The following is a 25,801-nucleotide window of genomic DNA, read 5'->3' as shown; positions in this document are numbered from 1 at the left end:
AGCGCACTAAAAAGTAACGTTTTGTATTGGTGGCAAACTATACAAAATGCTGAGTGAACATTAAAAAAAAAATCAACAGCATCATCTAATCATTTAGACTTACTAGACTCTTAGAGGTTTCCAGCAAACTCTGTTGTATAGCAAACTGCATAATTTCATCTTCTTCCTCATCCCGAGTGTGCATACTTCTTCCATTTTCCTGAATGTGGTAAGATGGGGGTATGGCAAATACAGACTGATCAACCTCAAACTTAGAGGAACAAGAATCTGAAATAGCAATTTAAAAACCATTAGTGAAGGGAGAAATAAGTAGCATGCTAGCTACATGCCACGAAACATAGTCATTTCTTTTTATCATTGTGGGTGATAAGTCTGGCAAGATGGTGGCCTCGCTCTGAGTAACTGAGGAATTCCTACTTGGGAGCAAACAGACAATTTCCTAAGGGAAAATCAGTCCGAAAAAGGAAGAAAATGTGGTAATCTGGTGTGGAAAGTCTGATGTAGCTTGTTTGCTCTCATGAATACCAGGAAAACTCAGGTGGTATTGGTATTTCTACAAGAGGTTTTAACACACCCAAATCCTGGTGTTTTTACCACACCAAAATTCTGGCCCATTCAAAATGAGGGCAGGTGTCTCTTCAGAAAGTGGATCTAGTCACACATCCCCATTCCTGTAGGTCGAAGTGGTATGGTCTAAGCTTTTATCTTCCGTAATGGAAGGATTATGTTACCCTGTAAGCATCTGTTCTTGGCATGTAGTGCTGTAGATTCACATGTTTTAGATACTCCTGTCAGTCATCTAGTTTTGGGTCCGGATGTGTGAAAGGTGTTTTTCTTCTAAGAAGTCTTTCGAGTCACAGGGTAAAGTGACTCCTCCTCTTGGTTTTCTGCAGACAGGTGAGAATGGAGTGTAAGAAAGTGTTAGTACAGAAATGTCCATGCGTACGCAAACAGGAAGTGCAACAGCCATAGGTGTCTGGGGAGGAGGGTGAGCGCATGTGAATCTACAGCAGTACATGCCAAGAACAGATGCTTACATGGTAAGTTACATAATCTGTTTAAAGTAAATGTGTGGCTGTAGATACACATGCTTTACATAGACTGTAAACCAGTGCTCTCTGCAAGCGGTGGCTAACCTGTGGGTGTTGCTGGAGCTTGAAAAAGTGTACATAGCACGGCCTGACCTACTTTAGCTTGTTGGCATGGTTGGACATCCACACAATAGTGCTCAGTGAAAGTGTGTGGTGAGGACTATGTAGCTGCTCTACATATATCGGCTAGTGGGATATTGCCTACAAAAGCCATTATTTTGCAAGTAGAGTGTGCTGTAGGAGGCGTTGGTAAAGTCTTTTTGGCTGTGCCGTAACATGTTTAGATGCATTTAACTATCCAACTGGCAATACCTGATTTGGATATGGGCTTTCCTTTATGAAGATGCGAAAAAGCAAGTGAAAGTATTTAGTTCTGTCAATGTAATACAGCATTGATCTTTTAACATCTAATTTATGAAGAGTCCTTTCCATAACGGAGTCTGGTTGATGAAAGAATACAGGTAACTCAAGTGATTGGTTAAGGTGAAAGGTTGAGACCACCTTTGGAAAGAACGTTGGGTTGGTGAGGTGAACCACCCTATCCCTGTGTAGCTGGAGTAAGGGTTCTACTAAAGTTAGTGCCTGGAGCTCACCAACACGTCTAAGTGAAGTGATGGCAATTAAAAAAGTGACATTCCACATTGGAATTGGAGGGCACAATTATGTAGTAGTTCAAACAGTGGACAAATAAGTCTTGTGAGAATGATATTGAGATTCTAGATAGGTGGAGGTGGACCTCGAGGTGGAATCACTCTCTTAAGGCCTTCCATAAAAGCTTTAATGACTGGTACTTTAAGCAAAGCTAAGTATTGCCTATTTTGTAGATGGGTGCCACTGCAGTGAGATGTAATCAAATGGAAGGGAACGCAAGGCCAGAGAGTTCTAAATGTAGAAGGTAACTAACAATGTTTTGTGTTGTAGCATGAAAGGGATTGGTACTGCTAATATGACAGTAACAAGCAAATCTTTTCCATTTAGCTGCACAGCATACTCTAGTAGCTTCTTTGAGAATGGTCAGGTGGGAGACTGAGATAATTGAATTCTATGACCTCAGGAGCCAAATCGCTAAGCTGAGTTCTCTGGGATTTGCTTGCCTGATTTCTCTATTGTTCTCAGCGAGAAGGTCTAGGTTGAGGGGAAGCTTCTCGTGTGGAACAGAGAGTTCAAGTCGTGTTTTGAACCATGGCTATCGGACCCATGTAGGAGCTACTGATATAAGTGTGAGGGAAGTTTTGCCTGAGCTTCTGAACCGGAAAAAGGAAGAAGAGGGAGAGGCAGAAAAACTTAGGCAAATATCCCTGACCAATTCATCCATAGAGCATTGTCCTTGGATAGTGGATGTAGGAACCTGGAGGCAAAGTCTGGACATGTTGTGTTGTCTGCGGTTGTGAACAGAACTATATGTGGAAACTCCGACTTGTGGAAGTAAGGAAGGAGAACTTTGAGGTAGAATTCCCCGTTGTGGACTTTTTGCCGCATCCTGCTGAGGTCGGCAAAATCGCTGACCAATCCTGGGAGGTGGTCTGCTAAGAGATGAATGTTGTGAACCAGGCCTAACTCCAAATGGTCTGAGATAAGCATGATAACTGTAGAGAGTTTGTCTCCACCGTTTTAGTACAAGCTTGTCATATTGTCCATCCGGATTAAGACAGCCTTGCCGATGAGGTGAGGTAGGAAGGCTTGCAATGCTACGTGAACAGCTTAAAGCTTATGTAGTTGATGTGGAGACCCTGGTGTTTGGTGTCCCAGAGATCCTGGACTGTGAGATTCTGTAAGTGAGCACCCCATCCTGTAAGTGATGCGTCCGTTGTCAGAATGATGTGGCGAATAGAGTCGACAAAAGGCTGCCCTTTTAACAGCGATGAGTGCGGCTTTCTATCAACACTAGATCCTCTTACTGACCCTGTGACTGAGACCATTGTTGTGCTAGACATTCCTGCAGCAGATGCATGTGTAACCCTGCATGGGACACTGTGGCGATGCATGATGCCATCATCCCCAACAGGCGCATGACAGTTCTTACTGTCAATTGTTGATTGGGTTGGAACTGTGGTATTAGCTTTTGGAAATTTTGGATTCTTACTGTACTGGGATAGGCTAATCCAACCTGTGTGATAAGGATAACACCCAGATAAGGATGAATCTATAAAGGATGAAGATTTTTGGAAACTGATGGTGAAGCGTAGCTGGTACTTTGAGTGTATTGTTGACACAGTGGAAGAGTACTGGCTTTGATAACCAGTCGTCGACATACGGGAAGACATGGATATTTTGTATGCGTAAATGTGCTGCTACCACTACTAGCAATACTAGGCATTTGGTGAATACTAAAGGTGCGGTAAACACCCCGGATGGGAGGACTTTGAATTGGTAATGTTTGCCTGCTTTCACAAACCGTAGGTATTTGAGATGTGCTGATGTACTGGAATATGAACGTAGGGGTCCTTTAAATCTAGGGCTGAGAGAAAGTCACCTTGCTGTAGAAGTGGGATCATGTCTTGAAGAGTGACTATATGGAAATGCTCTAACAGGATGTAATGATTTAAGGGCCACAGATCTAAGATTGGTGGCAAAGACCTGTCCTACTTGGGGATTAGGAAGTACTGGGAGTATACCCCTGACCCCTGATGTTGAAGAGGGATGGGTTCTATGGCTCCTTTGAGCAAAAGAGCATGAAATTCCAGTTTGAGAAATGTTTGGTGTTCCATAGACAACCTGTGAGCAGGAGGTGGAATGTTTGGAGGTGTGGTAATGAGCTTAAAACAATAACCATGTTAGATAATATCCAACATCCACTGATCCACTGTTATGGCTTGCCAAGTGGGGAGAAACTGTTGCAATCAGCCCCTGACTGTTATGGAATGATCGGGAGAAGGATAAGAGAGTCACTGCTTTGTGGTGGGTGCTGCACCACGTGCGGAAGCAGCTTTGGCTCTACCCTTCGAGCTGTTGCTCTTGTATGTGTCCCTGTATTTGCCTCTGGGAAAGGAGCGGTGATTCTGATCTCGGTGGTAGGAGGAAGAGGCATCAGAAGATGTTGTTTTTGAGCCCCCCTATAGGAGGGGCAATGGGGAGTGTTTGTAATACACCCATGGACTTTGCAACTTCTGTGTTCTTTATTTTCTCAAGAGCCTGGTCAACCTGTGGGCCAAAAAGGTGTTCCTTATCAAAGGGGACATTTAACAGGCTTTATTGAATCTCTGGCTTAAAGCCAGATATGCGCAGCCAGGCATTGCGACACATTATTAATACCCCTAGCAGCAGTGTCTGCAGAGTCAACGGCGCACCTAATGGATGTATTGAAAATAAGTTTGACTTCAGCTATAAGCTCTTGCCCTCTCTTTTTATGCTCCCCTAGGAGGTGCTGCATTTCGTCCCAGTGGGTACTATCGTATCTGGCCAATAACCCCATGGTGTTAGCAACGCACCAGCAATTGGCAGACAGCACTGCTACTCTTTTGCCAGAGGCACCAATGAGCTTACTCAGGAGGTGGAGCATCACTAGCAGCCTAGGAATTTGTGTTCTCATAGGCGTTGGAGACAACAAGAGAGTCAGGTGGAATTTATTACCTAGTATGAATAGGATCAGAGGTGGAGGTGTATTTTTTAAAAATCGACTTTGGGAGGGATAATACCAGCTCGCACAGGATCTTTGAAAAGATTGTCTGTATGTTGCAGCATACTCTAGGGAGATATTGTGTTGCCCTATGTGTTGTAGATAGGGCTTCGAAAAGGAAATCGTCTTCTATAGGCTCCTTATTTAGCACCACCTGATGGTAAATTGCAGTCCTGCCAATGAGCTCCTAATAAGAGGTTGGATCATCAGGAGGAAATGGCTAGCAGGGTACAGGTCAGGATCAGTGTCCCCTGGAGGGTCAATATCGCAAGCCAACTAAGGATCAGATCAGCTGTGGTGCATCAAAAGTATCATCTCCTGTCCCGTGCCCACCTGGGAATGAATGCGGGACCCCTGAGGAGTGATGTCTAATGGATCACCGGTAGAATGATGAGGGGAGGTGGAGCAGAAGATGGTGTAAGAGGGTGCAAGGGACTGGTGGTCTTGTCAGTCCTCTATTTCTTGATGGCACTGGCAGATCAATGGCCTCTTTGAAGAAGAGTTGGCGTTTGGATGGAAGTGGCGCAGGAACCACAGTTTTGGCCTAAATACGCCCAGTGTGAGGCGGTATGTGGATTTGTATCTGCAGGCATCAAGTTTTTCCCGCAATTTGTGGAGAATTGGTTCCACTGGAGTACCAAAGTCAGATCTCAGTGCTGAGCTGGAGTTCTTCGGATGCAAGGTGGATTTCTGTTTGGGTATAAAGTGGTCAGTGCTGAGGATGTAGCCGATCAGCTCAGTAACAAAGTGGTCGGCTTTGGGTAGAGTTTCGGGGCCAAGCCAGAGGGCGGGGCATCCGATTCGTTTTTTTGGTGCCGATCAGGCCTGATGGCAGTGGTGGCCCGGGAGACTAATGTTCAGTTGGAGCCAACTGTTTTTTGGTGGCAGGACTGGGACATCAGTACTCCTAGTACGCTGACCCAGTGGAAGGTCTTGCATCTGGCGGTCGATCTCGAATTCTGAGTCATTAACAGAAAAAGCCTCTTCCTTGTTGAGTTCCTCCTCCTCTTCGACATTTTGTTATCCGTAGATGTCCGGCACATCGTTGACCTCTCTTGCGACGTGCCCTTCAGTTTCAAAGTTTTCTTCAACTGAAATGATGAACAGGCCTCATCGCCTTCTTCTTTGTGGTTGGAGATCAACACAAATTGCAGACCTTATGAATGTCGGTCAGCGGATACTTCGCATGGCAGCTGGGACAAAAGCGGAAACGTGTCAGTTCCACCAACAGGGCATTCTAAAGAGGAGCCGAAGGGATGAAAGATAGGCCCGAAAGGTATAGGTCTGAAAGGGATAGGCCAGAAGGGCCGCTGTTAGAGCACATCAATCCAACGTGCAATAGTTTTCCAGATTTCGAAATGCAAAGATGGGAACGCGTTCAATAACAATACCGTTGAGAGAAAGGGTGAATTACAAACTAAAAGGAGACTGAAACAGTCTTGAACCGAATCTCAGTAATACACGTCCGAATCCAACGGCGAAAAAAAATCCAATCTAACAATGGAGTTGATGCCCATGCACACTATTACCAAGAGGAGGACTCACTTTTCCTTGTGACTCAAAAGATTTAGAAGAAAAACATCTCGCACACATCCGGACCCAACACTAGATGGCAGGAGAATACAAAGCATGTGTATTTACCAACACACATGCCTCGAACATAATAGTCTCTAGCATCATTAGTTGCTCAATATTTTTTAACAGTATATCATGTGCAAGCACATGCACTTTTTATTGTTAATAAGAAATGTAAAATAAAGCCAAACCTGCAATTCAAAATAATTGTCAATTCTAAATTACAATTACCAGAACAAAGCAATCTAAAAGCTCTACTAAAATAATATATGCTAAAGAATTTAACGGAACATGGAACAATGCACGTATGCTAAGATTCCATGTGAGTGATTTTGTACATTCCTGCTCTAAGGATTCAACAAGCTATACTGTTCCATGATGCACTGCAGAGTCAGTCAGGCAATTCGTTACTGATGGTAAAAACTGAAAATTAATCCACATACAGTCACACTAAGCTATACTGCTGGTTTGACAGGAAGGAGGGTGGGATGCTTATGAATTCAGAGAACAAACTCATGATAGGGCATCTGGATAGCAAGTCATTAAAGGGATGGTGTCGTATAGAGAAAAGATTAACCTGTAAGTATGGTTTTGCATTTTGAAACTCTTCTAAATTCACATGCTTTGAGTAATTTTATCATCTAGAGGTTAAGTCCAGAAGTTTTCATAATCAGCTTTTTAAACAAAAAAAAGATGTTTTTTTCCTTCTTATGGGCATCGACTCGGGTGGAATTGTATGGCTCACTATGAAGTTAAACAGAAGCCCACAATGCTTCCATATGGGACTTCCGTTTTCTATTTATTTGTGCATCTACTTCCCTCTTTCACCAGGGAGATGGGTGGGTCACATGGGAATATATAAGAGTTTCAAGCTGCAAAACCAAATTTACATTTTGAAGTATGAAATCTCTTTTAGATTCACATGCTGTGCACAGATTACACTGTGGTGCTTCCCCGGTGTGGAGTAGGGTTTGAAGAGGGAGTTATACTAAATAAGAGTTTTACAACTGTTTGACCTTGAACAGTTTCATTTTATACCTGAATGTCAACACAACAGTGTTTGGTAAAATTGTGTCATGTTCACCAATGTTGCCGCACTGCAGATGCCTAGTATCAATGAATTAACAAGAAAAGCTATGATGCTCCCTTTTTTAGGTCTTGTCTCTAGAAGGCGCACATGCACTGTCTACAGCCGAGATATGCTGCATCTACATCATAGGGTCCAGCGTGCCCACAGCCTTCCCATTTGCTGGCACCATCGTCACTCCATTTTACAAGATCTCCTTGTGTCAAGGGCATGCCTCCGTCATGCCCTTTTCGCAGTTTAGCCCTCCCCGAGAGCTCCGGCCAACTACTGTTTACTTACACTGCAGCAATTTTTTAGCAATTGTTTTGGCACTACTTTTGCATTTTGGTTTCAATGGGTGATTGGCCCGCCACACATTAGGAGTGCTATTGCTCCTAATGTGAATGGTTTCTCCCCTCTCAGTCACACATCATCTCCCAGCACCCCCGCAGCTGAGGAAAGGGGGGGCCGCTTGGCCCCCGCACGTATGGCGGGGTTCCAGCCTCCCCTTCCACGGCTCTCTCGGTGGTGGGGGCGTTCCTATGGCCGCATCCTGATGACTGACCGGGGCGCCCCACCACCGATTTGTGCGTTTAGCGAGGTGATCCGGGAAGCAATCCAACTGCTTCCGGGTCACTGGGCGGAGCTAGGTGTGGGCGGACCAGTTGGAACTGGTCTGCCCGCAAGTAGAAAAGCTGGAGGAGCGCAGGAATCGACCTCTTAGTCCCTCGCTCCCCAGGTTTACAGACGTGCCCTCGCCCGATCCAGGGGCAGAATAATCTTTTTTATTTGTGTTCCCGCAGGTTCGAGTACGCTGGAGTAAGAACGGTAGCAGGTCCGCGGTGGATCGGATCCTGACGGCTGGAGGGTCTTGGTTTTTATTTCCCCTGCAGGTCGCAGGATTGGGAGTCGGAGCATCTGCGATAATCGTCGAGTCGGGGACTAGGCACGGTTGCGGGCTGCTTGACCTGAGTTGCACGCGTAGCGTTGCGGAGATATACGGTAAGGCGAGGTACCAGAGGCAGAAGCCGGGACCGCTCTGGGGCCGCTTGGCAGACGATTTGATGTGTGAGATAGAGCGTTGTTTACCGTAGGCCTTTCTCACGCCGCATGCCCAAAGTTAATTGTGAAACAGTATTGCGGAGCACAGGGGGTAATCGACTTTGAGCGGGGGTACCGGGGATCAAGGCTGCATAGGGGTGCAAAGTGCTCAGTGGCGGCAAAGCATTGCAACTAGCTGAACTCCGGTCTCATTTGGTTCGTATCCCCTCTGTTTAGCGAGATACGGTTCACGAGGCAGTTTGTGAGTCCGGCATAGAAGGCACGCCTTGTGGGGAGGAACAGCATCTGTATGGTGCACATCACGAGGTCCGGCTCAATTTAGAAAGGGGAGCCACCGATCTTGCCCTCAGCGCACGGCTGACAGTTTCCCTCGTGATTTACAGCCCTCATTACTAAAACTGAGTAGGAGCACAGGTTCCGTACTACAAGAAGGTATTACAGGGTGTGTGGGAGCGTCCGGGGGGGGCTGTTAAGTAAAGGATCATAGTAGGTGGCTCCAATGGGCGGTGTTTTCCTTGCCAACCGCCTACGTTCAGGGTTTGAGAGCAAATCTTACGTTTGCTGGGTCACTGGTAGATACTGTACATTGGAAGGACTCTGGGTAATAGCTTGCTTAATACTCCCATCCTTAAGCGCGTAAGGGCACTGTAAGGTTTTAAAGGAGCAGTACTGTGTTGTAAATTTAACTTTCATTACAGGCCAACTAATAGAACCGTTGCGGACAGGAAAAAAGGTGGCGGACGCAGCGGACGACGCTAACTGGGGATCACGGGCAGGCCTGCATTTCACTGCTTCTGTTGGGCCGCCGGGCTTGAGTGCGCTCGCCCAAACAGTCAGGCTAGCTGGTGTTCGCGGTCACAGTTGCGTGGTGCTCACGGCCAGCCTGTGGGACCCCCATCTTATACAGGTAAAAGCACATTGTGCTAATAGGGCTTTGCTGTTGGTTTCTGGCAGTGTAGGCTATGTCAGCAGGGCGTGGGGCAAAGCGTTCGCGCATGGAGATGATGCTTCAGGGCATGATGCGCAAGATGTTGGCAATGGACAGGAGGTTGGGGAGAGTGGACCAGCTGGGTAAAAATGTAACAGAGTTGAGGCAGAGGTTAGATGACCAGGTGGGGCCATCTGAGAGACCCAGACAAATTATTGTCCCCACAACCCAGAGATGACTTGGATGCCTTGCCTTGCAAAGGCAGAGGGAGGAAGGTCAATAGGAAGACTCCCAAGCCAAGGTCTACGACGGGATCAGGGGGGAGCACCCCTGTAGGGACGCCCTCAATGCCGGTAGCACTGACACCTCTGGCAATAACCCCAGTTAGCCCACCATCACCTGCCACGACAATGCCTGCCCCGAATGTCCCGATGCCCCGACCACGCCAATGCCTGTCCCGAATGTAGTACCTGCTGGGGTCACAGCGGTCACACCGGCGGTGCCAGGGGGGAATTCCGGTGTCCCAGCATCACCCGTCCCTAGCATTGTGCATCCCGGTGGGGGGGGGGAGGTGGCGGGGGGGGGGGGGCAGGTGCCCCCAGAGTTAGCAGCTCAGATTGCGGCAGTCCTTCCCTGGCTAGGGATCGGGGGGATGTTACCTTCCACTGTGGGGGCCAAAGAGGCAGGGGAAAACCCCTCCGCAGAGGCCAAAAAGATAGTAGAAAGAATCATATTGGCCCGTGGAGGGGGGGTGGGACCAAGTACACCTGTTTCTCCCCAAGCAGCAGGTTCGAGCAACAACCCAGGAGCAGACAAGGTCAATGACTCAACGCGTGCTGCCGAAAATGGTAAGGAGGTGGCATTGCCAGTCTTAGGGGAGGGTACAATACCATCCAGACGGAAAAGTCTAGCACAACATGTGGCACAAATTATAAAAGAATTGATATGGGCGTGCAAATATGTCAATATGTTTTCCTTGTTAGTTGATAACAGGGAAATGGAGTACGCAAAGACTCAGAAGGATTGGATGTTGCCTAGCGAATGGCGGGCCAAAATGGCTAGGTTCAGGGTGGAGGAGACATTGATTAACTGGATCAGGGCGTTTTCAGTGTTTATGGCAGTCACGGCTGAGCGTTCCCCTAATTTGCAGGCGGAATTGACATGTTATCAGAGTAGGATAACCACTTTTAGTGAAAAGTATGGGGGGGAAGGCTGGAAAGAAAATACAGCACCTTTAGGAAGGCGAGAGAACATGACAAAACACTATCTTGGGGCAGGTTGGATGGTGTATCATGGTATGGGCAATTCATGTCAGGACAGCCAGGGAGTACAGGGCCTAGTACCAGCGGGTATAAAGGCTTTCCATCCAAAACACAGCAGTCCTTTTGGCCTACCCAGAATGGGGACATGTCCAACAGGGCAGGGGGCGGCAGTGGTGGGCGGAAGGGTGTGTGCTGGGATTTTAACAAACGGTCATGCACCAGAGCCCAAGGCACTTGCAGGTTCAAGCACGCTTGTGCCATATGTGGACACCCGTCCCACCCAGAAACGACATGCCCCTCTAAAAGTAATGCTTCAGGAGCCAGGGGAAGGAAGAAGATGGAGTAGGCGGGGAGAGCGTCTGGTACCCCAGTCACCCATTTACATTCTGGCTAAACAGGTATCCCGACCATGTTACTGCAGGATTGTTACAAGAAGGTTTTTCCCAAGGCTTTAGGATACCCGCTGGGGGGTTCACTGGAGCATCGGAAGTGATGGTTTGCTTAAAGTTAAATGTGCATTTCAGGGCAAAACATGTCCCAGGGGTCTTAAATAATGCGGCCGATGCGCTTTCTCGCTTTAACCCCTTCCGTGCTCATGACGAGCTCAGCTCATCATGAGGCACGGTGCTCGTGTGCTCATGACGAGCTGAGCTCGTCATGACCACACCCATTCATATTGGACCCCAGCACAGGAGAAAAATAGGGCTAGCAGCGATGTGGTTAAGATGCAGGTCTTCAGGGAGCATTTACCATCAGCGGAGGCAAGCCCAGCACACTGTCCATCAACACTCTGGCAAATTGGCGCCCCCAACTACAAAACCTCGTGGCAGCCAGCCTAGCACTGAGGACCAGGACAGCTTACGAAGGGGCGTTTAGGTCTAATTGTTCCTTTCTGGGTCAGGGCTGGGCAGACACGTGGAAGCAGGAGGGGAGTTTCTTACGGTACATGGTTATGTTACATGGAGAGGGGTGCTCAGCTGCACCAGCTAGCAGGCATAGGGCGGCAGTGTCTTTCTTTGCCCAGCTAAAAGGGGCCAAGGACCCCACGGACAGTTTCATGGTAAGAAAGGCTCTGAAGGGATGGAGGCGGTTGCAGGTTACCAGTACGGATTCTAGACAACCGATAGGATTAGAGCGGCTGGCGACATTATTGAATGCGTTAGCGGATACATGTAGTTCTCCAGGTGAGGTACTTTTGTTTAGAGCATCATTTGCATTGGCCTTTTATGGGGCTTTAAGGGTCAGTGAATTGGTGGCCAGTAACAGGTTGGACATGCAGGGACGACTGCGAATAGAGCACACTAAGATACTGGGGGATACACTCCTGATCACTATAGTTAAATCAAAAACGTATCAGGAAGCACGAGGGGAAAGCCTGGTCCTCCACAGGTCACTGACTAATCTGTGCTGCCCAGTCTCCCATGTAGAGGCATTCCTGAAGCAGCGGACAGGCGCGGCGGAAGGGACATTGTTGCTGCATGCAGATCGTACCCCTCTGACTAGGTTTCAGTTTCAGAGAGTACTGGCAATGGCAATTGCCAAAGCGGGCTTGAATCCTAAGGATTTTGGGACACATTCCTTTAGAATAGGAGCAGCTACTGAGGCAACCGTGAGAGGATTGCAGGCGAATGATGTCAAGCGCATTGGGAGGTGGTCTTCCAACTGTTACAAACGCTATGTGCGGATACATATGCTGGGTAACAACAAGTAAAGCACGCTGACGCTTGTTGTTGTTTTGTTTGGATTTTCAGTTTTACGATCCTGTCACGCAGGGCGGAGACTGGTACAGCTACAGCAAGCACCTTCATCGCAACGCATGGAAGGACAAAGGAAAGACCTACAAATCGTGTGGGTGGTAGGTCATTCGTATGTGAAGCGTGCAAAATATGTTTTCTTGTCAGGTGAATATAGACGGAGGGCGGAGCAGGGCGGTTCCAAGGTATCCTTCCACGGGAAGGGGGGGCTTTGCCTCGGCCAGTTTCAGGACTTTTTTCAGGAATTACTCGTGTGACACAACCCGCCCCATCAATAATTATTTTTCATATTGGGGGCAATGATTTAGTAAAATTGGGCAGAGGGGTCCTGATGGAAGAGATGATTTCAGTAGCGAACTGGATAACAAAAAGACTCCCGGGTTGCATCATAGCGTGGTCCCAGATAATCCCTAGGCTGCAATGGAGGGGGGGGGGGGGGGGGGGGTAGAATCCGTCAGGGCATTGAATCACTCGGCAAAGAGGATCAACAACAAGATAGAGATGCTCTTACGGTCACCTCAGTTGCAGAACATTCCACATGGGTGCATATGGGGGAACAATTTTATTTAAAGGATGGGGTTCACTTGACCAGGCCAGGCAATGAATTACTCGCTGAGAATATTGTAGCTTGGTTGGTAGATCTCTCTAGGTAGGCATGACCTTTCAGAGTAGGAATTTTTGGGGGCTTCAGAAAGTCGGTTGACTATGCTGACCTGTGGCGGTAAGGTCATGATCGGTGAGCAGTCAATTGAAGGTCCTTAGGGGCGGCACCATCATTGAATGGGGTCACCCAGGGGGAGGGGCCAATGGTCTCTCCTAGAACTCTAGGGGCGGGATATCCGCTTGGTTGGATGGGTGCGGGGGAGGAGGGAGTCACTATTTCTTCTTTTGCTTGGTTAGTCACCCCGCACAGACACTGTCGCATCATTAAACGGCGCAGATGAAAGGACCCCCCTTTGTGAACAATGGAGTTCGGGGAGCGTACGGGGGTAACCGGGAGGGGGGGTAAATACTCTCCCGGTAAACGGGCCCCCTGCGCATGCGCTCTCATACGTGAGCGCGTAGTGGTAAAAAGGATCTGACACCGGTTAGCGACCTTGCCGTAGGCCCAAAAAGTTAGGATATGCAAAATTCATATGTAAGATGTTAGATTCGGTTAGGAAACACGCTGTATTAGACATTTGTTAAGGTTAGCCCTTTATATCTGTCCACGTCAATTGTAATCTAATCTCTAAATTTTGTATATTAATAATTGTGTAAATATGTTTATTTTTAAACTTTTTAATTTGTTTTCATGTTTTAATAAATACGGCTGGGGGACCGTGAGGCTCCCGCCTTCCAAAGAAACTGTAGTAGGACTAATTACTTCCGGGTTAAGGTGATGGTGCACAAACAGGGAGTGGGTGGTCGGGGTCCCTGACCATAAGGAAAGGGGGGGGGCGCTCGGCCCCGCCGCACGTATGGCGGGGTTCCGGCCTCCCCTTCCACAGCTCATTCGGTGGTGGGGGCGTTCCTATGGCCGCGTCCTGATGACGCGGCCGTGGCGCCCCACCACCGATTGGTGCGTTTAGCGAGGTGATCCGGAAGCAATCCAACTGCTTCCGGGTCACTGGGCGGAGCTAGGGGTGGGCAGGCCAGGTGGAACTGGTCTGCCCGCAAGTAGAAAAGCTGGGGGAGTGCGGGAATCAACATCTTAGTCCCTCGCCCCCCCCAGGTTTACAGACGTGCCCTCGCCCCGATCCAGGGGCAGAATAATCTTTCCCACCCACCAACCCCTGTAGCAGATTAGGTGGTCTTTATAGACCAGTAATGTTGTGTTTGATATGATTTGTGTGGATTTTCTCCTTAGGCCTTTTTTCCAGTGGCAGGTTATAGATGTGCTATCTGTATCATGGTGTGTAAGTGTTGCTTGGATTTTCGTTAGGCCTTTTTTCCCAAGTACAGGACATAAAGCATTGTGGTTTGTTGATGTTTGAGTATATTATCCTTTTTCTCCTTAGGCCTTTTTTCCCGTTACAGCTGCAAGAATTGTCGTATTTATTATACTCGGTCAGGCGGTAAGGTCATGATCGGTGTGCAGTCAATTGAAGGTCCTTAGGGGGCGGCACCATCATTGAATGGGGTCACCCAGGGGGAGGGGCCAATGGTCTCTCCTAGAACTCCAGCGGCGGGATATCCGCTTGGTTGGATGGGTGCGGGGGAGGGGGGAGTCACACTTTCTTCTTTTGCTTGGTTAGTCACCCCGCACCGACACTGTGATGTCATTAAACGGCACAGAGTGAAAGGGCCCCCCCACGTCTTTAGCATCGGCAGTCTAGTTTCCTTCCGAGCAGAGCCAGCAGCAGCTCTTGCAAGCAGCGGAGACACAAGCTGCTTGCAGAAAGGTTCTGGTTCAAGTGGGTGGTAACATCTGCCAGAGCTCAGCAGTAGAGGTAGAGTACCGCCCAGGCGATGGGAGGTTCCCTCGGGAAAGACTCCATGAATAAAGACCTGAGGGGCAGAGTGGGGTGAGAGGCAGTGAGGACCTTCTACAGACCTAGTCTCAGACCCTTCAACATTGCTTTGTCCCTTCCCTAGCCACAGGGCAAAGCACGCTCCTATTCGGTTCTGTCTGAGGAACTGTCATGTGAATGAGTTAATTCAGTTTGTCAGTGATTTGGCAGTCCTTGCAAAAACAAAAGGAATACTATCCCCGATAATTTCCCACAAATTATGTAATTTCTACTTTCATCTGTCATAGTGCATAGCCACATAAGACTGTTTAATTTATTTAAAACAAAAGAAAAGTTGAACCACTCAAAGAAAACTATCAAAAAGCACAATTATAACGTCCATATCCAGAAAAGAGAGATCTTCAGAGTTCTTTTCCTTTCAAGCCCCGATGGGTAATTTCATTCTGTTCTCTTCTTTTCTGTACCTATTGCTAATGGATTATAATATATTCATTATGAAGTGCGCAAATATGACAAAACTGGAGCCATGTAAAAATGAGGTTGTCTTTATTTAATACAGTCCCGGCTGGGACGTTTGGATCCTCATTCTTTGTCAATGAGCAATAAACAGTAATGTATTGTTTGTCTTCTGTTAATAGGAACAATTATAGTTGGTCAATATGCTGCTAGTCTGTCTTTGTCGTGTATATGGGGAGGAAGTTAGCCCACACGTTTTTATGTACAAATTGTCTTATATTTGTTGTAAGCGTTTTTTTTTTTTTTGTATATTTATTGTTTGTATCTAAACAGCCCTGAAGAGGTCCTGCACAAGGACGAAACGCGTTGAATGCTGTGTTTTATCTACGTGAAATGAAAATGAAACAATAAAAGAGAGAAAAAATAAAAAATTGAAGAACTCTCTTTTCTGGATATGGACGTTATAATTGTCCTTTTTGATAAAGATTTCTTTGAGTTGTGCACCTTTGCTTTTTTTTTGAATTGTTAAGTTCCTGTTGGGAATAAGTATTGTGACAGTGGGTACTACTCAGTGTGCACACAGCTCCCACTCAATATAGAAGGGACATTACTGAAAGAGTGTAAAAACAGGTTAGGTGCTGGTAACCGGAAGGTTCTGCTGTCAGGTCTTTTTGCTACTGTTTCATTTATTTGTTGCTTTTCTTTGTGCCTCGCTGACAGTTTTCTGCTTCTTTCTTACCCTCTGTTTGTAGGCTACCGGTTTCTCACCCCCCACCCGTACTCCCATTCACCCCCCCCCACCCCATTGCTAAAGGTGGTAGGTCGGCAATTGCCAAGACATATTGGCTTTGCCAATGCTTGTTTTGTTTGTGATTGTAGCCTGTGTCCTGGATTAAACTTTTCTATGTTGGTTCACTAGTTGAAAGGACAATTGTATTGTTAGCATTATCAATCCTGTGATGGTGATTTTTGTGACAGCAGGCACTACAACTTGTGGAGTGTGTGTTTCAAAAACAGTTCACATTTCCTAGTGGGCTGAGCCTCCTGTATATATTACATTTGACCTCTTCTGACATCTAGAGTATGAAGACTCTTTTTGCTGAATCACTAGGATTCTGAAAATATACAGCAGGTTGTACTGATTGACGTGAAAAGGTGATACCACCTACGGGATAAAAGGAGAATTTATCCTCATAACTGATTTCGTTTTTGTTGACCTGAAAATACGTTTTTTGAATTGGCAGAACTTGAAATTCACTAATCAGCCTTAGAGATGCAATTGTTATTATTTTTTAAAAAGCGGTTCCAGTAGGATGGCGTGAAGTAGCCATGTGCATAGGTTTATATTCCACTGAGGCAGTGGTAACCCATAAAGTGGATACACGTTTGTTTGCCCCTTCAAAAAAATCACCTAATAATTCACACTGAAAATATTTCCTTCATATACCTCTTTCAAATGTGCTGCAATGGCTGATAAATGTAGTCTTATTGATACAAAACTTTAACAATCTTCTAACAACTTTAAGAAAGGGATGAACACTGTTTTACTTGTTAGCCAGTCTAAATTATTATTTTGTGAACACCAATTCAAATATTTATGCCACTTCACTTCATAGCATTTTCTGATTGGTAGTTCTTTGCCTCCTTAATATTAGTCATTCATTTATCTGTAAATGTAACTGTTGAAATTCTATGACTTCATGAGAAAAGCTCTCTGATACAGTGTATGAGACTGCGTATACAATATCTTCTCTGTTTTGTCATTAGATCCTTGTGTACTGAAATTATGATGTTGTGTTGGTGAGATATCTCCATGAGAGAGGAGTACCAAATTGGGCCTGGCCAGCTCAGCGCTATTGACATTTGTGTTATGCTCCATGTATTACATTTTTTTTATTACAGTTAGAATTGGAGGTGTCAAAAGGAAATAAATATGCACATTTCCAGGACTAGCCTATGGGTAGAGCATTCCGGTTCAACTGGGCATGGTATTGGCTGGATATTAAGCTTCAGCATTTGGCATTTTCTTGCACTGCATAAAGATCTACATCTGTTTTTCTAAGTTTGGAAAATGTGGTCTGCCATTTCTCGTTTCAACTTTTCATGGGGTATGCTTCGTAGTCTGTTTTTGATGTCTGCTTTTAAATGGTCTATAACTTTGATCGTGGTGTGCTATTAATGTTATTTCCGATGCAATTGAACATTTCCATATTTCTTGTGCTAGGTTTCACAATGGATAGACACTGTTCCTCCCTTTGAGGTACAACATTGCTGTTGTTCTGTCTGTCAATACTGCCACAACTTTGTTTTGTAACTTACTTAAAAATATTTTTAACACCGGAAAAACTGTTTAGTTTTTAATTCTAAGAAATGTATCTGTTTGGAATGTTTGTGACCACTAACCTATGATGCTCAGAATGTTAATAGATGTATAAGTCAAGAGGGCAGTCCTGATTGTTAAGAGGATGTTGCTGGAGATCCTGGGGGTAAAAGTGGAGAAGGCCTGTTTTTTGTCTTTTTGTTTCTTACGTTTCTTTCTCTTCTGCTTGGCAGTTTTTTGGCTAAACATGTATCAAGAGTCATCGGAAATGGTGAGCTTGTTGGCCAGAAAGGTGTCATGCCATTTGTGGGGTCTGTATAGATGATACAGATGGTCTTGCAAGGGTGCAGGCGGAGGGGGGAGGGGAGAGAATCCAGTGGAGTTCAATCAAGGTAGGTTATTTCCTGTGAATTCCTCGTGCTCACAATCAGTTCTTGCTTGATTTCTTTTTTTCACTACTGGACTACAAATGTAGATATGTATGTTTTGGTATTACTAAAGTCTGCTCCTAGCTAACTAGCAACGGATTACAATACAGGAGACAGGCCCCTGTGTTGATACATGGGGGAAGGGGACAGATGGTGCAGGTAGAGCTAGTGGAACGGGTGAGAAGTCAGCGTATCTGAGGTAGAGTTCCTTGAAGAGGTGAGCTTTCAGCTGTTCGGATGTCGGTGAGGATGCAGAATCAGATCCTGAGGGTGTAAGCTGAGAAGGCTTGTTTTCTTCATTCTAAAGTGTTTAGCTTTTAATCTAGAGATGTCTAAACGCCGCGTTTGGAACTGTACTCCAGATAAACGTAGTGTGTTTGTTACGTAGAGAGGAGTCTTGGTGTAGGTGGTCATTTAAATGATGCCAGTAAAACAAAAGAAAAATAGTTTACAACCAAATAAAGTCAATTATAAGGAAACCAAGTCATTCTGCTGACATTGTTTATTATTTACAATGTAGCTAAGCCACTTATTCAGGCAACTATTGTAGACAAAGCATTTACAATAATACGTACAGTGCCCTGAAAAAAGGGGAAGGGGAAGTGCGGAGTGAGTGTAGGAAGGGGTAAAGTGACATAAAAACAAAGCCAAAAAGGCTACAATTAATCGAGGGTTTTTGTACTGATTACAATTAACAAAGAAGAAAATCCAATATTACTACTACAGAATACCATGCTTCATGAATATAATTAATAGTATAATTGTGGGAATGAAGCTGAGGAACAAGAAAAAATAGGCAACGTTTCGACCCCTAGTATGAAGGCAGGCTGAAATTGATCCCTTGCATTGGGGTCTTCATCAGGACATAGAACAGGGACACAGACCTATTTAGTTCAAAAAGGGTACCATTAGGAACATATCTACGCATTAGTGACATTTTAAATTTAAGCACATAAACGTCGGAAATAACAAAACATACCAGGGATGTTTGTTAAACTAGGTGGCGAGGGAACCGATACTCCCACGAAGCAAGCTAGATAGGGCCAAGGCTAGAGAACCACGTTCAAATATCAGATGCAGCCGAAGTTAAATGGCAGAATCCTTCTCTGTTGAAGAAAATAGTAAAGAGAATAAACTTAGCTTGTGCTATGTAACATGTATGATAGCCACATATAATAAAGGGGATAAACTTACAGTGGGCTCCACTGTGACTCAGAGCGGATGCATTTGCGTCATTAACTTGGATGACTATGTAGTAATGAGGAATTCATAGGTTGGTATCAAGAAAGATGTCTAGAGAAATGGGGAATATGACACTAAATGTTACTAAGTAACGCACGAGTCACTGAAAATCAGTCTTACCTAGTAATAGTGAATGCCTTAAATGGATTGCCTGTTACCCATTTATAACATACCTATTTGTACAAACCAGCTTGTATCGTATGACCCGGACAGTGGTCTTCAATTCTTAAATATAGTGACCCACAGGGCTGGTTAATGGTCAATCAATCGGTGAAAAGGAAAAATTCTAAGAAGAGAAAGTGAGGAAGTCGTCACTATGTATGTCAATGAAAAGAGACTCTAACAGGTTTTTGAGTAACACAGTTAGTGGAACATACCATACAAGGTTGCCGGTTGAACACGCCAAGCCCGGATAGGGTCTAGTATTTGGGGATCGCATGAGGCATCTGTTACAAAAAGGATGTATAAAACTCTACATTAGAAAAGAGACATACTGAGAGGAATCAGAGAATGAGATCGCACGTTGTGAGCAGAAATATACCTGCTGAAATGGGAATGAATCACCGCATTTGCCGAACGCTGGACCTTTCTTTAGTGAAACGGGCTTGGGAATGCAAGCCGGGGTCCCGGTCACGTGGTTTTAGATCCTATCAGAAATAGATAAGGGCACCGAATCTAGGGCTGGGATGGCTCCGCGGAGCAGCCATGTTGGAAAGGTAACTAATGTTTGAAAAGGACTTGGAAATAAAACGAGCACCCTAGTGTGCATCTATATCCTTGATAACAAGATGGATATATACAGTGCCGAATGAGTTCCAATCATGTGGCAAAAATTAATGAGGGACTATTATAAGCAATGTAACGGCTCATTGGAGCGGGTATGTTAGAGTGGTTGGTCTTGGGTTATCATGGGTAGAGAATCAATACATATATCACACTGTGGGCGTGTATCTAAATCAAAGAGAATGAATATGAACACTATCAATTGTAAGCCGGTGACTTATTACGTTGATGGCTACATAACACCATGTATGTCAATAGCCACAGTCTTAAATCATACAGACTAGACAATAAAGATATTAGGCAAAACGGCCCTTAGAGAATAGCCAGTCTGATTAACAACCGAAGTCGCAATATGATTGTAGTTGAAAGAGAATCACGATGGGGGACCAAACAGTGATTACAGCACAGACTTAACAGTTGAGAGGTGAAGATAAGGAAGATATGGAATATAGCATTCTTTGGTTAATGATGGTACATGGTTTGTTCTATGACCACACCAATTTGGCCTTTACCGTCATGTGACAGGTACGCCATACGTTGGTGCTGGTATGTATAAGGCTATTGTATTACATTGACCCAATTAGGTTATGGTTTATCTTCACCTCTCAATTTTGTTTTGATGAGCGTTAACGTGTGGTTGTGTCCTCTGTATGTATTCTACATAGCCTCGAATAACATATATTATTCATATATATCTGCAGTTAAGTTGTTTTTTTACCATTTAACAATGGCGGCCGCATTACACTCAGAATGGTAGTCCTTTGTTGGTGTTTAGAACCTAACTCGCTGGTAATAGCTTTCACGCAGATGCAGAGTACGCGGAGTTGCTCTCATACGGAAGTACGGTCTAGCGGAGTTGAGAAGCTTGGTTTCCAAGGGAATCGGTAAGAGTGATTGTGATTTAGAGAGCGAGCGAGTTTGAAACGAAGTTTGACCACGGTGTTCAGAAAGGGTGTCTAATTGGACAATTTGCCCAACCTTGTTGTTGTAGGGATATGAAAAACGGTCGCCCTTAACGAGGTGTTTCATACGGATTTTCAGCCATCAGGATTTGACTTATATGAAGCCTTTTGGTAAGTCCAGAAGGCAGAGCTTAACCCCTTAGAGGCTGATGACGAGCTGGGCTCGTCATGGCGTAGCCTCCTCGCACGCTGATGACGAGCCCAGCTCGTCACGTAAAGTGCGATTTAAAAAATCTCAGCGCAGGAGCGGAATTCCGCTAGCGCGCATGAGGTTAAATACGCTTGCAGGAATCATTTAAAACACTGTTTTTTTCATAGATTGTTTTTCATTTTTCAGGTACTATGTGCGTCGCTTAGAATGTATCAAGTAAGCTGGCATTATGTTTTGGTTCAGTTGTAAGCACAGAGGTGATGGTTAGAGTCATGGGTTCCACACACTTTTTTATTTAGTCCTAAACACATCACTAGTAAGCATGTTGCTCTTTTTTCAAATGGCTACATCGTTTACTCCAGTTGCTAAATAAAGCTCATTGCTGTGCATTATTGTTTTTGTAGATGGCACTTGCTCCTGATGAAGGGTCCTGTGAGACCCGAAATGCATAGAGCATCTTGAAAGCAACACAGAAGAAATTGTCAGAATTGAAGTTGTAATGAACAAATGATTTCATGATATGTACTGCATGTAATTTGTGTTTCATGATCTAATATTAAGTACAACTAGTGAATATTTATGGTGTCATAATAAATGTTCAATTATGAAGTAAAACAACCTGTATCATTAAGTATATAGTGTTAATAACTGTTGGGTATATCCCATTGGCAAATGTGCGCAGGGGTCGGGACCTATGGTCTCGAGGTAGGGAGTATCGGTTCCCTCGCCACCTAGTTTAACAAACATCCCTGGTATGTTTTGTTATTTCCGACGTTGATGTGCTGAAATTTAAAATGTCACTAATGCGTAGATATGTTCCTAATGGTCCCCTTTTTGCACTAAATAGGTCTGTGTCCCTGTTCTATGTCTTGATGAAGACCCCAATGCAAGGGATCAATTTCAGCCTGCCTTCATACTAGGGGTCGAAACGTCGACTGCTTTTTCTTGTTCCTCAGCTTCATTCCCACAATTATACTATTCATTATATTCATGAAGCATGGTATTCTGTAGTAGTAATATTGGATTTTCTTCTTTGTTAATTGTAATCAGTACAAAAATCCTCGATTAATTGTAGCCTTTTTGGCTTTGTTTTTATGTCACTTTACCCCTTCCTACACTCACTCCGCACTTCCCCTTCCCCTTTTTTCAGGGCACTGTACGTATTATTGTAAATGCTTTGTCTACAATAGTTGCCTGAATAAGTGGCTTAGCTACATTGTAAATAAAAAACAATGTCAGCAGAATGACTTGGTTGTCCTTATAACCTCTTAAGTGCTGCGCCTATACCAACGGTCGACGGCACAACTACCTCGGGAGTGCTGCCGTCGGCCGTTGGACGTTCCAGCTGCACCTGCGCAATGGAACGTTCAGCACTGGAGCTGGACGTTCCAAAGCAGCTAAGGTGTTAATTGACTTTATTTGGTTGTAAACTATTTTTCTTTTGTTTTACTGGGACCCCTCTTTCTCAGCAATCTACATACCCAGGTCCCAGTGACTTTATTGGGTCAACCCCCCTCTTTGCAACTCATTTAAATGATGCAGCTGATGCTGACCTGGGCTTGCAGGGGGAGCCAGTATAGATCCTTTGGCACAAGATGATGTGGCTGGACCTTCATGAGCTGTGCTGCTGCGTGAAGGATGTCTATCCGAGAGAGGATCATTACTGGGATGCTGTGGAGCACAGCGTTGCCCCCATCTAGGATGGAAAAGACTACGACTCCAACTGTAGTTTTTAAGTATTTTATTAGGAGAAAACGTTTCACTCTCTTTAAGGGGGGAGTGTTGGACCTGTCTATTTTGGATTCTAAACAATGTGTTCTTTGAGTGAGAGGTTCGATACGAGGGAGAACCTGTGGGACTTTGGACTGTGAAGCTCATTGGGTTTAAGTTGGGCAACCAAGCCTGAATCAGAGAATGTTGGGAGTTGTTGGCAAACATGAGCCACTCAGACTTTGTAGGGTTTGGCGTCAGGCAGTTTCTGGACATTCAAGTTTGGATGCTTTTGAGGCAGGCTTTGAATCTTTCTCTGTCTTTGGTTGAGTAGATTTTGAGATCGAATTCTACCTGAACTTCAAAGCATACTGGTGGATTTTTTTTGTGTAAACTCTTTTTATTAACTCCTTCGCTGCAGCGGCTATTCCGCCGCAGCGCTAACGGGGCGAGGGGCCGCGCGGCGCTCACACGCTGTTGACGGAACCGCTCCGTCACCAGCCTCGGGTGAGCTGTGCTGATGACGGAGCGGTTCCGTCATGGCCCCGTCCACTCAATAGAACGCGCCGCGCAGGCGCGAAATAAGGGCCACGCAAGCGCGTCGGGCGGGCCATGACGAAACCGCTCCGTCATCGGCACAGCGCCACCGCGGCTGATGATGGAGCGGTTCCGTCATCAGCATCGATGTGGTTAAGGTTGTCAGTACAGCATATATCAGTATGGACACAACAGCAAACGTCAAATAAAATAGTTATGAATCTCATACCTATTGGTGCTCCACATTCTCTCTCATCCCCTTCCCTAGTCTTCAGCAATGGTATTTGTGAAATGTACTGACCATGGTGGCCCCTTACCGGGGCAGAGGGGTAATTACAAACGTTGCCTCTCTGTGTGTTCCATTTCCCCCATATCCGATCCCACTTCCTGGGGCATCCTCTATTCATGTAGGCCTTTTCTGCAAACATGCACCAGTCCATGTCCCGCGTCCACTCTTCTTGGGTCAGCAACTCGGGCACACCCCAAATACGAGCAATATTTTGCTTAGCAATTATAAAACCTATGACATTCCAGAGTTGATCCATGTGGTTCATGTCAGTGGCATCCCATACATTGAGTAGACCCAATTTGAGTGGCAGAGGCAGGGCACTATCACACACCCCGCTCACTACTAGTTACTGGGTTTTAGTACGCTTGGATGGCCGGGCATTCCCAGAGTGTGTGATCAAAGGTGCCAATTATAAAACCTATGACATTCCAGAGTTGATCCATGTGGTTCATGTCAGTGGCATCCCATACATTGAGTAGACCCAATTTGAGTGACAGAGGCAGGGCACTATCACACACCCCGCTCACTACTAGTTACTGGGTTTTAGTAAGCTTGGATGGGCGGGCATTCCCAGAGTGTGTGATAAAAGGTGCCAATCCCCCCACATCTCCTTCTACACTCTGTGTTGCCACGTCTACCTATCTTGACCAGTGATGTACATGAAATATATGTTCTGTGGAGAACCTTTAGTTGATTAGCCTTAACTGTGATGATATGGCAACTTCTCGCGGGAGGACAGGGCGTTGCGACGGTCCTCTTCCTCTAGGTTCACCAGGTCTGTCTGCCAGCGCTCATACAGGCACCTCAGCAGGTCAGGAGAATTTTTAATTATCTTCCGATAAGTACATGATACTATCTTGCGGTCTATGTGTTCCGTGAGCAGCCTATCCTCGAGAGATGAGGCCTCTGGTATTTCACCCTCCTCTCTGAGCGCCGCCTGCAAGGCGTGTCGTATGTGCAAGTATCTGAACCCTTCGCTCGCGGACAACTCATATTCTCAATGTAAGTCGGCGAACACAAGTATTTTCCCTTTTTTAACCAGGTCTCCAACTTGCGATAGGCCAATGGCATCCCATTTGTCGAACCCTTTACATCTGCTTAACTTTCCCAATATCTCTGCATGCCACAGAGTTGTTTTTGCGTCACTTTATTACACCAGCCTAATTTTTTTGTGGTCGTGTGCCAAAGGGCAACAGTGAGTGCGTTTGGACCAGTGAGTTGCTGCCTATTTGGCTTCGTATATAATGCTTATCAGAATCCCCTGCTGCCCATCAGCCACTTATCCACGCGGCAAGCTGGTTCTTGCTGCACACCGAATATCCATTTATTAACGATCGACAGGTGTGCTGCCCAATAGTAGACTCAAATATCCGGAAAGGCTATCCCCCGTCATACCATCTCCGAACCAGCTTAAGGGCTGCAATGCGGTTTGGCTTCCTGTCCCAGAGCAGTGCCCTGTCTATCGATTTGAAGTACGTTTCAGGGACGCTGTACGGCATATTTTGCAGGGCATTAGGAAACGGGGCAAAGCCATCATTTTGCATAATGCAGCTCGTCCCAGCAGGGACAGTAGTAGTGCACGCCAATGCCGGACATCACCTTATAGACGAGTCAGAAGGCCCTGAAGATTTAGTTTTGGAAAAGTTTTGGGTCAGCTATCACAAATATTCCAAGATATTGAAAACCTGCCTGCCACTACAGTTGCTCCGCATTTCGCTGGTAGGACCGGGCGGGTCAGTGGAGCAGATATATTACCGACTTAGACCATTTAATGGTATATCTATAGTACTTCCCAAAGTTGTAACAGATCTGGAATATCCTGATAATTGAGGCTTGAGGGGATGCCACATACAACAAAATATTGTCAGCGTAAAGCGAGATTCTATATTCCCACCCATCTGCCCACTTTAATCCGCGTAACAAAGGGTCCCCTCGGATCCAGCTCGTCAAAGGCTCGAGAATTAGTGCGAATATAATTGGGACCAGAGGGCAACCCTGTCTTGTCCCTCGGCACAGAGCAAAGGTCTTCGACGTATGTCCATTCACCACCTGCGGGAGGGGTTCTACATATAGAAGTTGGATCCACTCCACACAGATTTTCCCCAGACCCATACGC

The 25,801-nt window shown here is 45.6% G+C and overlaps 1 protein-coding gene across 1 annotated transcript in view; it reads right to left on the bottom strand.

Annotated features, from left to right (window-relative positions):
- The window catches only part of ANKRD13A (ankyrin repeat domain 13A), a 464,307-nt gene that overhangs the window by 130,295 nt on the left and 308,211 nt on the right, over positions 1–25,801 (bottom strand). The window contains exon 13 of the mRNA XM_086943131.1: positions 104–267. Within this exon, the coding sequence (XP_086799257.1) occupies positions 104–267 (164 nt within the window). The remainder of the gene's footprint in view (positions 1–103; positions 268–25,801) is intronic.

Source organism: Lissotriton vulgaris, chromosome 11 (genome assembly GCF_964263255.1).
Source record: "Lissotriton vulgaris chromosome 11, aLisVul1.2, whole genome shotgun sequence".
Classification (NCBI taxonomy): Eukaryota; Metazoa; Chordata; class Amphibia; order Caudata; family Salamandridae; genus Lissotriton; species Lissotriton vulgaris.
This window is presented reverse-complemented; position numbering and strand designations above follow the sequence as displayed.